This window comes from Moschus berezovskii, chromosome 20 (assembly GCF_049115385.1).
Source record: "Moschus berezovskii isolate FMDL1 chromosome 20, NW_MosBer_1.0, whole genome shotgun sequence".
Classification (NCBI taxonomy): domain Eukaryota; kingdom Metazoa; phylum Chordata; class Mammalia; order Artiodactyla; family Moschidae; genus Moschus; species Moschus berezovskii.
In genome coordinates this window covers 67,782,921-67,797,887 of record NC_142479.1, presented here as the reverse complement: position 1 = coordinate 67,797,887, position 14,967 = coordinate 67,782,921, and the positions used below count along the sequence as shown (strand labels likewise).

General features: G+C 61.0%; 1 protein-coding gene across 1 annotated transcript; it reads right to left on the bottom strand.

Annotated features, from left to right (window-relative positions):
* Positions 1-10,863, bottom strand: GRIN2C (glutamate ionotropic receptor NMDA type subunit 2C). The gene is made up of 12 exons (XM_055398057.2): positions 10,450-10,863; positions 7,793-8,391; positions 7,349-7,463; positions 6,171-6,382; positions 5,833-5,998; positions 5,398-5,551; positions 4,970-5,095; positions 4,435-4,664; positions 3,902-4,062; positions 3,234-3,421; positions 1,939-2,171; positions 1-1,215 (listed from the first exon to the last, which is right to left on the bottom strand). The coding sequence occupies exons 1-12, from the start codon at positions 10,846-10,848 to the stop codon at positions 115-117; spliced, it is 3,684 nt and encodes a 1,227-aa protein (XP_055254032.2). The 5' UTR covers positions 10,849-10,863; the 3' UTR covers positions 1-114.
* Positions 10,864-14,967: the final 4,104 nt, after the last annotated feature.

Here is a 14,967-nt window from a genome sequence, read left to right as displayed (position 1 = left end):
CACTCGGTTGGATTTCAAGACAGAAGCCAAGAAAGCCGGAGACCACCTGCCCTCTAACTGCTGGCAGTGCCAGGCAGAGGATCCAGCTGAACCGGAACCAGAGGACCTGAGCCCTCACACTTCTGACTCCAAGCTGGAGATCCGCCTCCAGGTGCAAGGCCGTGGAAAGCCATGCATCCCACAGGCCGCCCTGCTGACCCCTTCCAGTTCGCCACTGTCGCTGTACTCTGGGCTGAGCCCCAGGGTCCTGTCCCTGTGCCCCAGAGGCCCCCAGGTCCCGGGGAGCCAGGGGCCGTGGGCGGCACAGGGTGGGAGGTGAGGGCAGACAAGCCCCCAGCAGAGCGGCAGGTGGGCATGGGCGTGGAGGCAGGCGTGCTGTCTGTGCGGCCAGGCGTGGGGCCCGGCCCACAGCCCCTCCTGGCAGGCCTCGCGGTAAGACGGCAGCCGCATGGACTGCGCCGGTATCAAGCGCCCGCAGGCCTGGCGGGCACACCGGGCGGGCCCGGAACCGGCCCGAGTGAAGGCTTCGGCCACCGAGCTGGGCAGGGACGCGTGGCGCGGGCGTAATCCCCGGGCCCAGGCCGCGCGCAGGAGGGCCTCCCGCCGAGCCAGCTGCTCCGGCCCGAGCAGCGGCAGGTCCTCGGGCTCCGGGGGCTCCGGGAAGAGCGGCAGGAAGGGGCGACCGGACCGGTCGGCACGAGGGAAGGAGCCGTAGTGGCCGCGCTCGGGCGACAGGGGACGCTCCGGGCACGCACGCCGCTCGGAAGCCGAGAAGCGCCGCCCGCGGCGCCCGGGCCGCAGCGGCCACCGCGCCTCCCAGGCCCGCCGGCCCGACGCCCGGGAGACGTCGGGGAGGGCCGGCCGGGGCGTCGGCGGGCGGCCTGAGGGCTGCACGGCCTTGCGCCCCAGCGCGGCGCGGCCCCCGCCCGGCGGCCTCCAGCCCGTGGGGCTCGGCTCGCGGGGAGGACCCGGGGTGGGCGGCCGCGGGCCGGGGCAGGCGGGCGGCGGGGGCGCAGGGCGGCCGCCGCCCCAGCTCTCGATGGTGCGCGTGGCTTGGTCCAGGGAGCTGCTCACCCCTGCCGTGGTCACCATGTCGCGCGCCGCCTGCAGCATCTTGAGCACGCTGGCCTGGGCCGAGCCGGCGGTGAGGTCGGGGCTGGGCGGGCGCGCGGGGCTGGCCAGGCTCTGCACGCCGCTGAAGCAGCTGTAGATGCCCTGGGCGGAGGGAGGGGACAGACCCGCCGTGAGCCGCGCCCTGCCTGCCCTCCCGGGCCGCCCCCACGCCGCACGCCCCTCGCCCAGGTGGGATCCATCAACTCAGGCATCTCTCAGTCCCCGGAAGAAACTAACATTTGTTGCTGCTGCTGCTAAGTCACTTCAGTCGTGTCCGACTCTGTGTGACCCCATAGACGGAAGCCCACCAGGCTCCCCCATCCCTGGGATTCTCCAGGCAAGAACACTGGAGTGGGTTGCCATTTCCTTCTCCAATGTGTGAAAGTGAAAAGTGAAAGTGAAGTCGCTCAGTCGTGTCCGACCCTTAGCGACCCCACGGACTGCAGCCTACCAGGCTCAACCATCCATGGGATTTTCTAGGCAAGAGTACTGGAGTGGCTTGCCATTGCCTTCTCATTTGTTAGGCGCCTCTTATGTCCCGCTGGGAGCATTTACAGAGGAACTCTGAGGCGCCAAGAGAAGAACTCCTTCTCCTAAACTCACACAGCTTGTAAATGGCAGTGAGGGCTGGGACCCAGGTCAGCCTGGCTCCAGAGTCCTGCCCTGCCTGTTGGAGAAGGGCTCTGCTTCTCACCTGCTGCGTGATGCTGGCAGGCCATGCCACCTCTCCGGACCTCAGTATTTTACCTCTGTAAACGGGTCCAGGGGCCAGCTGGGTTGGTGCCCCTACAGCTGGGGCCTGGCTAGGGCGCGGTGGGCACCCACCCTGCTGAAGGCCAGCAGGAAGTCCAGCCGGGACGTGCTGGGCACGGAGTGGCGCAGCCTCCAGTAGACCAGGTGCTCCCAGGCGAAGACCAGCAGGGCCAGTCCCATGGCCACAAGCAGCATATAGAAGACACCCGCCATGTTGTCGATGTCCAGCTTGCTGCTCATCACCTCGTTCTTCTCGTTCTGGCAGATCCCTGAGAGCCACACCGTCTCCAGCTTCTGGGTCTCCCCTGTGGGGGGGGAGGGGGGTGCACACCTGGCTCAGGGAGAACCCTTCCAGCGCTCAGCTACGCCTGCAGTGAGGAGGGTCTGGGGCCAGGGTACCACCCACCTGTAGGACTACACAGGGATCCAGCCTTACAGGGGAGGGAGGGGAGTCAATAAAGAGGAGAGCAGAGTGGGAGCTGGGGGGCAATGCCAGCCTCTGACACGCTCACCACCCACATGCCCAGTAAAGGCTTGTTGACTCGGTAAATGTTATCACTCATGTATTCGTCAAAGACTTATTGATCACCCACATGCCAGGCATGGAGCTGCACAGACAGACAAAAGACCTAGGCCCCCAGGGAGGCTGCAAGCACCTTCACAGTTATCACTCATTATTCTGCAGCACCGATGGAAAACCAGTTTGTCTAAGGGGGACTCTAAATTCAAAGCTCTCTCTAGGTCTCGGAGCAGCCCAGCTGGACTGCTGACGGGTGTGAGCTCTCGGTACCAAGGCCAGCCTGGGCCGGGGCTCTGGGATTAGGCGGGCTCTTGGCACCACCCCCAGGTCCTCTCAAGATGGAAACGGAGAGAATTCCCTGACTGTCCAGTGGTTAGGACTCCATGTTTCCACTGCAGGGGGCACAGCTTCAATCCCTGGTCAGAGAACTAAGATCTCGCACGTCCCAAGGTGCAGCCAAAATAAATTAATAAATAAAAGATAGCTGTTGTTAAAAAAAAAAAAAGATGGAAATGGAGGGGAGGGATCTTGGGAAAAAGTAAAGGAGTTCAGACACCCCACGCCACCCCCCGCTGTGTGGCCTGGGCTCCCTCCTTCAAGGACTCCCCAACAATTTCCTGCTCCCTCCTGGCCAGCTCATCCCTCCCCAGTCTCCCTCCAGTTGTTCCTAAGGCCCCCACCCAACTACTGTGCCAGCCTCCCACCCCCAGAGCCTCTCTCCTGCCAATGGGTGCTGGGCACTCAGAGAAGAGTGGAGATGCCGACCAGCCACCAGGCAGCTGTCCCGGCCATGGGCTTTGTCAACCACGTGGGACCCACCCCGGCCCCCACCAGAGGCTGCACCCACCGTCTCCCAGGAACTGGAGGAGCGCCAGGTCTATGGCCCGCTTCCAGTGGGAGTCCTTCTGCATGGCGATGCCATAGCCGGTGGTGGCGAAGACCTTGCCAGAGCCGATGGTGACCAGCTTGCAGCCCTCGTCCTTGCCCGCCATGTAGTTGAGGACAGCAGCATCATAGATGAAGGCGTCCAGCTTCCTGGGGGCAGGCTGAGCCCTCAGGCCGGCGACCAGGCAAGTGCGGGGCACCGGGCCCGGGGCCCGACGGGGGTCTGGGCCATGAGAGCCCGGGGGCCACCACCCACACTGGTGATGAGCAGAGCCTTCTCCTCCCTGGGGTCCTGGATGCAAAGAAGCCCCCTCCCACAGCTTGGGAACCTCACCTCCCTCCTCTCCAGAGAGGCCGGGGGCGCTCTCTGCCCCCGCAGAACACGCCCTCTCTGCCCTCCGGGCCCCTGAAGACCCGAGGAAGGTCATAACCAACACTGGGGGGCAAGGCTGAACCCTGGTCAGCACCATAGCTGCGCCCCGGGCTCTGGCGGGTGTCCGTTTTCGTCTCACTCTGCCCCTCCCCAGGAGTCCTACCGGGCAACCCGGCCTCACCGGCCGCACGTTGGGCCTCTCGGGGAGACAGGTGGGTAGAGACAGTCAGAGGGTGGGTGCAGGGCCGCAGACCCACCCCATCTTGAGGCTGGTCAGCGCGTCCTCCACCGAGCGCTGGTTGAACTTGACCATGTGGGTGTGCATGTCGCGGTAGTTGCCGCGGATGTTCCGCTCCGTGCTGCCGTTGGGCACCGTGCCAAAGCGGAAGGGCGGGTACTGATCCTGTGGCCGCTGGAACTGCGGGGAGAGGGCGGCCGTCGGCACCCCTAACCCTTCCTCCGACCTTCCAGGCGCCAACACCCCCAACCCCATCCCCGCAGCCCGGACTCGCACAGGAACGGCAGAACTGTCTCAGAGACTGACTTCGCCAGGGCTGTGTCCTACAAACGAGGACACGGAGGCCGGGACAAGGGAAGATGCGCTCAAGACGTACTAAGTGGACTTAAGCCATTTCTCCCCTCCCCAGGCTCCCCGGCTTCTTCCTGCTCCCGCCGCCAGCTCAGATCCGGCTGACTCCATCTGTCCTGCGTCCCACCCAAGGCCTGCCCCTACCTGCCTGCCCGCGGCATCCCCTGCCCCACCACCCTCCAACAGCAGGGGCTCCAGAACCTTTTTATCACTGAGTCCGGACACAGTGTCGATGTACTGCTCCTGGATCATGAAGGCGGCCAGGTTGGCGGTGTAGCTGGCGAGGAAGATGACCGCGAAGAAGGCCCACACCAGCACCATAATCTTACTGGTGGTACCCCGTGGGTTCTCGATGGGCACCGAGTTGTTGAAGACCAGGGCCCACAGCAGCCACACGGACTTGCCGATGGTGAAGGACGGGCCCCCGGGCCCTGGGGGCGAGAGGGCAGACGCTGGGGCACAGAGGGCATCAGGTCCAGCCCACCTGAGTCCACGGCGCCTGTCTCCACGAACCCCATCCCTGGCCATCCCCACCCAAGAGCACATCAACTCACTCTGCTTCTCCCTCTTATGTATCCGATGGGTCCCCTGCATGTTGTCTGAAGGCCAGGAACCCCCCCAGGGGGCATTCTCTGAAAGGCTCCCCCCACCCCAGCCCTCCACCCGTAGCCCTGAGCCCACCCCTCCGGGAAGCTCCGAGCCTGCTCCCTCCTCCCAGGCCCAAGTGGGAGCTTACTTTTGCCGCTGGTGAGGTTCTGGTTGTAGCTGACGGGACTGAAGTACTCAAACATGAAGACAGTGATGGCCACGACCGTCAGGCACATGACAAACATCATGACCCACACGGCAGGGCTGTAGGGCTCTGGGAACAGAGGGAGGCGGCTCAGAGGAGGCCTGGGTGCAGGCAGGTGGGTCCACGTGGTCACCAGCCCCTTGGACGGAGCGGAGGGGGTCTCTGACTCTCAGAGCAGTGGAGCCCCAGGGGAGATGCCACCCCTAGGGAGACCAGGCTCCCCAGCAGGCCCTGGTCTCCCCTCTCCATCTGCCCTGGGACAGGGTCCTATCACCCAGTGCTTGCCCTCCAAGGGCCCACCCCAGGCTCCACACATCCACTTGGGGGTCCCTCCACAGCACCCTCACCGCCCCCCCCACCCCGAGCCGCACCCAGGAAGGCCGAGGGGGAGACGGTGCCATTGCTGCGAGCCACCATCACGCTGATGCCCGTCTCCACGAAGGGCACGGAGAAGTCCACAATCTCGGAGCGCTCCTCGTTGATGGTGAGGGAGCCGATGGCCATGTCCGCCCGCTTGTAGTACACCTGAGGGTCAGGCCCAGATCGAAGGAGGGGCTCCCGCTCCCTTCCTGGCCCCCCGACCAGCACCCTGCACCCGGGTCCTCAGAGCTCCACCCCCGGAGTCATCACTGGTGCCAACATAGTTCCCGTGCCAGCTCGGAGACCCGTGGGAGCTGGGCCTGGGTCTCACCCCGGCCCAGCATAGGAGGAAACACCTAAAGGGCCATCTGGGGTGGCTGACGGATGTCGGGGCGGGGGCGGGGCAGGCATGCCGGTGAGCTCGGGTGGCCTGGGGGCGGGCCTACCTCCCCAATCATGCCGTTCCACACACCGCGCACCCTCTTGCCATGCTTGCCGTTGGTCACCAGGTACAGGTCGTAGGAGAACTTGACCACCTTGGCCAGCTTCTTGAGGATGTCAATGCAGAAGCCCTTACAGCAAAGTTTGGTGTAGGGGGCCGCATCACCGCTGCTGCCACCAAGAAGACCACCAGGAGTCAGAGCCAGCGGCTATCTCAGCCTGGCGTGTGGACCCTGCCCCCATTCCCGAGCGTAAGATACACACTCGCCCGCCATCACTCAGCGGTGCACAGCTCACATCGCCGCCGCCCACCCCACCCCCGCCCCCGTGAGTTCTGGCGGACCTGAAGGTGTGGTTGCTCTGCCGGCGGCAGGGCACAGTGTTGGGCACGCAGCCGCCTGTGCCAGGGTCGGGGCTCTCCACAATGACAAAGGGTCGCTCCTCCAGCGTGGCCACCGTCAGGTGCCGGCTGTCCACCACGGGCTGCAGGGAGGCGCTGTAGCGAGGCCACACGGGGTGCTTCATGTGGAGGACGCCGTGGTCCCAGCGCCCCACCTGCAGAGGGTGACTGGCCTCAGCCTGGGGCCTTCAGCCCTACTGCGCCCATCCTGTAGGTATGGCTTCTGTGGAGGGGCCTGCCAAGACCAAGAATCCCCCCACCACTCTGAGGGTCACGTGGGACAGGCCAGGGCAGGGCCTGGGGCAAGAGAATTTGGAGACAGGAGAGGCAGAGTGAAGGGCTGGGCACGCCCAGAAGGGAAGACCTCCCTGCTGCCTCCCCGGCCTCTGGTCCCCACACTTTCCAGTCCAGCTTCCACACTGCTGCTGGCCCAGGGAGTCTTCCTAAAGCCTAGATCCGAGCCTGGCTCTCCACACTCATTCCCTGGACCCTCACACGAAGTCCTTAGCCCAGCACTCAGTACCCTTCACACTCAGGTTCAACTTCTCTTCATCACTGCATCCTTCTTCCCCAGTCTCCACACCTGGTAAGACATCGATTAAAAATGCTCCACCTCCTTCTTCTCCTTGGTCTATATGAGACTAGTATCCCTTCCTGGTGGGCTCCTACTCAACCGTCTATAGCCCAGGCCAAATGTCCCAACTTCTGGGAAGACTTTTCCAGTTTCCTCCTTTGAAGGCAGAATCAATTTCTGCCCCTCCTCTCTACTCCCATAATGCTTTGCAAACCTGCTTTCATAAGCAAGGATCTCCCCAAAGTCTATTTGTTTCCATCCATCTAGCCAACACAGCTCTGAGTTACTCCTCCAAAGGCAGGACTGTGTAATATGAGTGCTTAATAGGTTCTATAGTGGAGGGAGGCCAGGGTGGTGTGGGAGCCCAGAGCAGAGTTGCCTCACCCACCCCGGGGGACCTGCAAGGCTTCTCAGTGGAGATGTTTCAGCTGAGACCTGAAGGATGAGGGGCTGGATAAGGGGCAAATGGGACTCTCTGCTCAGCTGTGGGGCAAGGGGGGACACAATGAAAGGATACTGAGGGCCCCTGGGCTCACCCCCTTCTCACCATCTCCCAAAGGCGGTGCCGGTTGAGGGCAATCACCACCATGGTGGGCTGGACCAGGTACCCACCAGGGCTGAAGGAAAAGTCCCGGCCCTCCCAGGTGACATTCAGTAGGTGCCTGTGAGGAAGGTAGAAGCCAGTGTCCCCTGAGCCCTGCCTGCATCCCAGCCCAGCCCCAGACGTACCCTCCCCACCTCCTGCCTCATCACCACCACCAGGCAGCATTTGTGTATTTACTGCTCTGTTTCCTTATGTTGACCCCCGAGGTCCTCACCACGCTCCCACACTCTGCTCTTTCCTCAGACGAAAAAACTAAGGCCCAGGGAGGTGAGGTCACTCGGCCCCCGTCACACATCTAGTGGGAGGTGTCACAGGCAAGCCCAAACTCCCTGCCACCACGGGCCTTGAGGTGCCCCCCTCACGCCCATGCCCTGGGCAGGGGCCTACCTGTAGAAGGCCTCCCGGGCAGGGCTGAGGGGCCCGGGGTGGGCGCGGCAGTCCCCAGCCGGGGCGGGTAGGGCACCGTGCTGGCGCCGGTAGCCATGGGCGCCCAGGGCCAGGATGGCCACGCCGTCTCGGACCTTCTGGCGCAGGCTGAGGCGCCAGCTGTCAGTGACCACGCTGATGAGGCCCACGGGAAAGGCGGCAGGGGGCGTGTCGGTGCTGCCCAGCGCCAGGCTGGGCACCAGCCACACGTGCCCGGGCCCCACCAGGCCGGCCTGTGCCGCCTCAGCGAAGAGCACCTCGGCCTCCTCGCGCGAGCAGTACGCCACCAGCACCGGGGCGTCGACCTGGCGCAGCAGACGCTGGGTGTGCGCGCGCGCCCCGCCGGGGCCCAGCTCCAGCGTGAGCACGTCCAGCAGCCGCCAGCTCAGGTAGCTGGCGTCGGTGACGGCGCGCACGCCCTCGAGGAAGAGCGCGTGGCCGGGGTGCAGGCTGGTGATCACGGCGAAGGCGCTCCAGTCGTACTCCTCCAGCACCTTGAACAGCACCTGCAGCTGCTGCTCCAGGGACACGCCCAGCTGCAGGAAGGCGGAGCCCGACTCCTGCGGGGCGGGGCGGGGCCTGAGCAGGGGGCGGGGCCTTTCTGCCCCGCCCCTTAGTTAACCCCGCCCCACGTCTCTGCATCGGAAGATGCTGGGCGTCGCGGAGACCCCTGTCCCTGCGATGCCCTTCATCCCTCTCCCCGGTCCCGCGCGTGGTTCCCCGCCCCTGCTGCCCATGAAAATCCCCTGGAGAGCATTTTTAAAATCTTGCTGCCTGATCAAGTCTGGACCGCAGACTGGCAGCAGCAGCGTCACCTGGGCGCTTGTAGGAAATGCAAATTCTCTGGGGCAGTGCACATCTGATAGGTCAGATTCTCTGTATTTCAACAAACGCTTCAGATGACTCCTGAGCCCACCAGTCCCGGCCAGCTGAACGGGCCTCTCAGAAACGGTACCCTGGGCGTCTGCATTTTTCTACAGCACTGTGAGAGTGGAGAGTCACCCGTGCTGAGAGATAATGTCAGGCTCAGAGGCAACTGGGAAAGCTCCATCCTCTACAGAGCCCTGGCGATGAGAAAGGTCCTCCTCTCCCCTGCGTTGGCCACCACAAAGCGCCCTGGACCTGCCAAATCTAGCCTGGACTAGGGCAGTCCTCTCCAAGCTGTGGGTTCCCTGCGGCCACTCCACCCCACCACGATTTCACCACATTGTGACTGTCCCAATCTTTTAAAAAAACAACTCCATGAAAACCCTATAAGACGAGCAAACCAGTTCCTTCAACGAACAAATTTACAAGGAAAAGAGAGAGAGGTGGAAGAGGAGACCTGAGACGGAGACTGCAAAGTTATACCAACCAGTCGCCACGTGGGACACTGCTTGGGCTCCTGCTTCAAGTCTACAGGCTTTAACATACACATTTATGGTGTTTATGAGAAAAATGAGGGAAGAGTTGAACACTGCCTGGATGTGTTTTGCTGTTAAGGGATTTTTATTGTTTTTTAGATGGGATGATGTATGGTGGTTTTATTATTTTGTTAAGTCCTATAGTCTAGAGTTGTGTACTGAGGTATTTATGGATGAGATAAATATTACATCTGGGTTTTGCTTCAAAATAATACAGAAGAGAGAAAGTGAGAGGGGGTAAGGATAAGGCATGGTCGGCCTGGGCGGGATAGGGGTTACCTGGGATCATTAAACTCTTCTATTTTTATGTATGCTCAAAATTCCCCATAATAAACACGTAAGCATAAAAGATGGGCAAATAGGTCAGTCTCTCCCCTCAACAGCTTCAGCTCCTCACTTTCTTAGGGTAAAACCCAAATGTCTTCCCATGTGGTCGGACCTCAGCTCCCTCTCCGGGCTTCTCTCTGTTCCTTAAACACTGTGCTCCTCCTCGCCTCCGAGCATCTGCACGACTGTGAGCTGCCTGGGCTGCTCCCTTGGCCTAGGACACTCACTCCCTCTCCACCCCGCAAACACACACACAACTTGTCAGCCTCCTCCAGGTCTCAGCTTAGGTGTCACTTCTAAAGAGACCTTCTTCTCTGACCAGCCCTGGAGCCAGAAGGGGCCCTACTGAACTCCCATGTGGCACCCCGTGTCTTTTCTTCCAGACGCTGATCCCAGCTGTGACTGCAGGTGGATGTGTGTTTAGAACTTTCTCCCCCTAGGACAGACAGCGAGGGCTTGCCTCCCCCAGGTCTCAGACAGTGAGACCCCACAAGTTCTAGCCTGCAGGCCAGCTACTTCAGATCCCATGCCCAGCCTGGCCCTTCGAGCTGGGGTCTGGAGCCTGACCAAGGAGGGCCAGAAAAACAGGGAGAAGGCGAGCCAGGGCTGTCTCAGAACCAGAGGTGGGTTTTCCACCTACCTCCGCCTCATCCAGTCACAAATGTGAAAGCAGCTCAGAAAGTTTATCTTCCAGAACATAGAACCATCATCCCCACAGCCTTCCCCTCCCTCACCCTTGTCTCTCTCAGTCCCAACATCCTTGCTGGGCCCACCCAATCCCACCTTCCCAGGACCTAAGCATCTCCCTGGCCCAGACTCAGCCCACACTCCCAGCCCCAGCCTGGCTCCAAGCTCAAGGGATGGGAAGACATGACTTTGAACGGGCACCTTGGGGGTGAGGACCACAGCAGAGCCCCCACTGATGCTGAGGATCGGCACGTGGGTCTGGGAGGAGATGAAGTCCAGGATCTGGGCCACAGCCTCGGTGCCCACGTTGTCCTCAAAGACGATGCCATGGACCTGGGCAGCCCCCAGGAGCCCGCAGATCTGGGTGAGGAGACTGCTGGGGTTGCTGTTGTTGACACCCACGGTCAGCGGCTGGATCTCCAGGGGCAAGTCCAGGAAGCTCTGCGGGGTGAGGCGGGTACGGGCCTGGGCCTGCGAGGACCCCGAGCTGCCAAACACCACGGCCACCGTCATAGTCTGCTCTCCCTGCCCAGGGCCCAGCCCTGCCCAGGCCCCGAGGAGCGACGTAAGCAGCAGGGCCAGGCCCAGGGCCACCCCCATGTCCACCGGAGAGTCCTGTGGAGAGAGCAGGGTGGCCACAGGCAGGGAGACGGAGGCATGGAGAAAAAACAAGGAGAGGAGGCGAAAGCCAGAATCAGAGAGACAGACACCCAGAGGATGAAAGAGAAGAGGGAGGAGCCTCCCTCCACAGAGAGAGGCGGACATACACAGGCACAGAGAAAGAGGCAGAGAGGTCAGCTGAGCATCCGCGGGCAGCCTGGAGGCCGCGGGCTGGGCGGGACGCGGCCAAGACAGGCATTCGTGACTTCCCTGCTGCTGTGGAGCAGCACGCTGGGCTAGAAAGGCCAGACTTTAGAAATTTATCTATCTGGGCTCTGCCCCAGGGAGGTACACGTCAAATGCTAATCTGGTCCCAAGGGCGTGGATTGGAGTCAGGGAGACCTGAGTTCAAGTCCCAGTTCTGCCACTCACTGACTGTGTGATCTTGGGGAAGTTGCTTAGCCTCTCCGAGCCATGATTTCTTGCTGGCAATAATCACAGGACTACTTCACAGCAGTGAGAGGGCCACTCACTGTTATCAGCATCCTTATTTTCTAGACGACAGCTCCATAGTCAGGTGAAGGAAGGCAGCTCTTGAAACACACACACGCACGCACACACACACATGCGCACACACACGCACACACGCACGCACGCACATGCACACACGCGCGTGCGCACACACGCACACATACGCACACACACACACACACCCCTTCTGCATCCTAAGTTGAATCTAACATCCCTGAGGACCCTGCTCCGTGTAGCCCTGCCTGGCACAAAGCCCCTCCTCCTGGGCTCTGGGCATCCCTACCCTTCCCTCGTGGCCTCAGTTAGTAGCTCTTCCACAGCAGGAGCGTGACCCCACTGAGTTTTTCAGGGCTGGGGGTCACCTGCAGTCCCCACGGTATCTCACACTTGAGTTGCCTCCCTGGGCCATCACTGGTGTGAGGGAATTTTTAAACCCACCCCAAGGGCCTGATGTGTATCCTCGTGAAATGAGCGTCACTGCTTTGGATTGGGACCAACAGCCACGCTGGTGAGCGGCGCCCAGGGAGGCAGCTCTCCCCCCGGCTGGCTGTCAGCCGCAGCTTTGCCACCCTTTCCATTTCCATCACTTCTCGATGAAACTTCTGAACGGGAGAGGGCCAAAGGGTGACCGGACTGGGCCAGGTTTCATTTCAGAATAAGAATACAGGATTTTTGCAGGGGAGGGAATACTGTACCTGCTTCTGTGCCCTTGAAATCTCCCCCTGTGTAGGGTTTCCCAGTACACTGAGAATGTCAGCCCGGAGGGACTTCCCTGGTGGTCCAGTAGCTAAGATTCTGCGCTCCCAATGTAGGGGTCCCGGGTTCAATCCCTGGTCGGGGAACTAGATCCCACATGCCACGACTAGGAGTTCACATGCCACAACTAAAGATCCTGAATGCTGCAACGGAGTTCAAAGACCCCAAGGGTCACAACTAAGCCCCGGCACAGCCGAATAAATAAATAAAAAGAATGTCAGTGTGATTCTAGGGTAGGGACATAAGCCCGCTGTTTCCACTGCTACCTTCAATCAGAGATTTCGAATCACACCAGCCAAGGACACTGTCATGCTCCTTTCTGCTCCTGCAAGCTCTCTGTGCTCAGCTGCGCATCCCTGGGAAAACTGAAGCCTCCCCCACTTCTGCCTACCAGCTCTGAGTTCCAGACCTGTGCTGTCAAATATAGCAGCCACCAGTCATGTGTGATTATCAGGCCCTTAAATGAGGCTCATCCCAACAGAGGTATGTCGTAGGTGTAAAATACACACTGGATAACAAAAACTCCATATTACAAAAAGAAAATATCTCATTAATATTTTCATATTCATCACATGTTGAAGAAATATTTTAGATACGTTGATTCAGACACAATATAGTGTTAGAATTCACTTCACTTCTTTTTCTTTTTTTCTAATGTGCCTACATGTGACTCTCATTTTGTTTCTTTCCGGCCATGTGACTGTAGATGAAGGACCCAGGTCCTCCCTCAGCTCTGAGGGGGCACTGCCCCCAGAGACTCTCTCAGATGGGAAGGTGTCCTCCAGAGCTGGAATTAGCAAGGAGAGGAAGCTGGGGCAGGTCTTGCCTCTCCCCAGGAGTGACCACAGAATCCCAGTGGATGGAGGGACCCCAGTCAAGGTAGTTCCCGAGCTTCAAAGAGCAATGGGAAAGGTTTCCCAATTGGCGCAATGGTCAAGAATCTGCCTGCCAGTGTAGGAGACACAAGAGACATGGGTTTGATCTCTGGGTCAGGAAGATCCCCTGGAGGAGGAAATGGCAACTCACTCCAGTATTCTTGCCTAGAGAACCCCATGGCCAGAGGAGCCTGGTGGGCTACAGTCCATGGGTCGCAAAGAGTCAGACACTACTGAGCAACTGAGCACACATGCATGGCTGATTCTCTTCAGCGTACAGCAGAAACTAACACAACATTGTAAAGAAATTTTCTTCTAATTAAAAATAAATTTAAGAAACATTTTTTTAAAAAAAGAGCAATGAAAAAAAAATAAAAATAAAAAAGAGCAATGGGCAGATTCCAAGAGTCTCAGGCTCCACTGTCTCAGCACCATGGGGCATCCAGCCTCCCCAGCAAGTCAGGAAGGTCAGACCTTAGCCCCAGCCTGACCCTGTCTCCCAAGTGTCTCCCCCTAGCCTCCCACCTCTCCACCTCCCACCCAGCCACACCCTACCTGCCCCCCTGGCCAAAAAGAGTCTCTGGCCACCGCACCCCTCCTCAGACAACACGGCTGCTCCCTGGTGCCCACACATGAAGCCCGGACACCCTGGTCCCATGGGCAGAGCCCGGCACACCCTAACCGCCCTCCCCTCCGTGGACCTCCTCCTCCCTCCAATCTGGTGGCCAGACGGCCGCACTGCCCTCACCTCCAGGCCCTAGGTCTGCTGCTCCCTCGGGCTACAATGACCTCTTCCCTTTGCCTCTCTCGACTACACGACAAATTCCAGAACTTTCAAAGCCCCAGGTAAATCCCTCTCCCACAGAGCCCCTGCCTTAGTACCTCACAGCTCCGGACGCGGACACGCAGGTGAGGACACAAAGGGTCTGGGTCTGGTTCCAGGCCAGCTGCCCTTCCCCACCACCACCTCCGGTCAGGGCGCTCCGGCTATGCCTCTGGGATGGCTCCTGTCACTTCGCCCTGTGGCAGGAACGTGCCCACTTCAGGATGCTCCCATCCCAGGCGCTGGGCTGTTGCCTTCCAGACCTCTGCCCACCCACTTGCGGGCCCACACCTTTCGCAAAGGGGCTGTTAATATTTGATGAACACTCGAACCCCCCCCCCCAAAAAAAAGCCCGGGGGAGGGAGGCAATGGTCGGTCTTCTGAGACACTCAGCATCACCTTGAACGGCCCAAACACCTCCGCCTGCTTAGAGCTCTTCTCTCTCTTCCCCTGCTCCCCCAAGCCCAGGCAGGCTCCCCGCACACAGACCTGCACACACTCTCCCACGCCAGACATCTGAGGTCCGTCCCCCACCCCAGGCCGGGAGCCTGGATCCCCGGAGTCAGCCCAACCCACCAGCTGCGCCGCCTCCCCGAGGAGCCCAGGGACTCCAGCTGCGCGGCCCGTCGGGATTCGCCGCCCACCGGGTGAGCGACCTCGGCTCTGCCGTCGGGTTTCCCTGCCTCCCTTCTGCCGAGTGCCAGGGGAGAACCCGGGCGCCAGGGGAGAAGACCACCCCTCCACCTTGCCCCCACTGTCGCGGACACCGAGGTCTCCCTCCTGCAAGACTAACTCCCCGCCGCCCTGGCCGCTGGTTCCACTCGGACCCCCCGGGGAATCTCTTACATTCGGGCTGTGAAGTTCGGGGTATTTTTAGGCCAGCGATAAATAATTCATAGGGAACGTGGCATCAGGCTCCCCCCGCGGGAGGAGGGGGCGCGAGCAGCGAGAGCCACCGTCACCCGCGGCTCAAGGACACTTGCGATGCGGCGGCGGCGACTCCGGACGCCGGGACCAGCGCCACGCCTCCTGGCGGCCAAACTGGGCACCACGCACCCCGCGCCCCGCGCCTCGCCGCTGCCCTCTGCGGACCGTCCCCATCCCCGCTGCCCCCAAGCTGGATCGCGCCCCAAG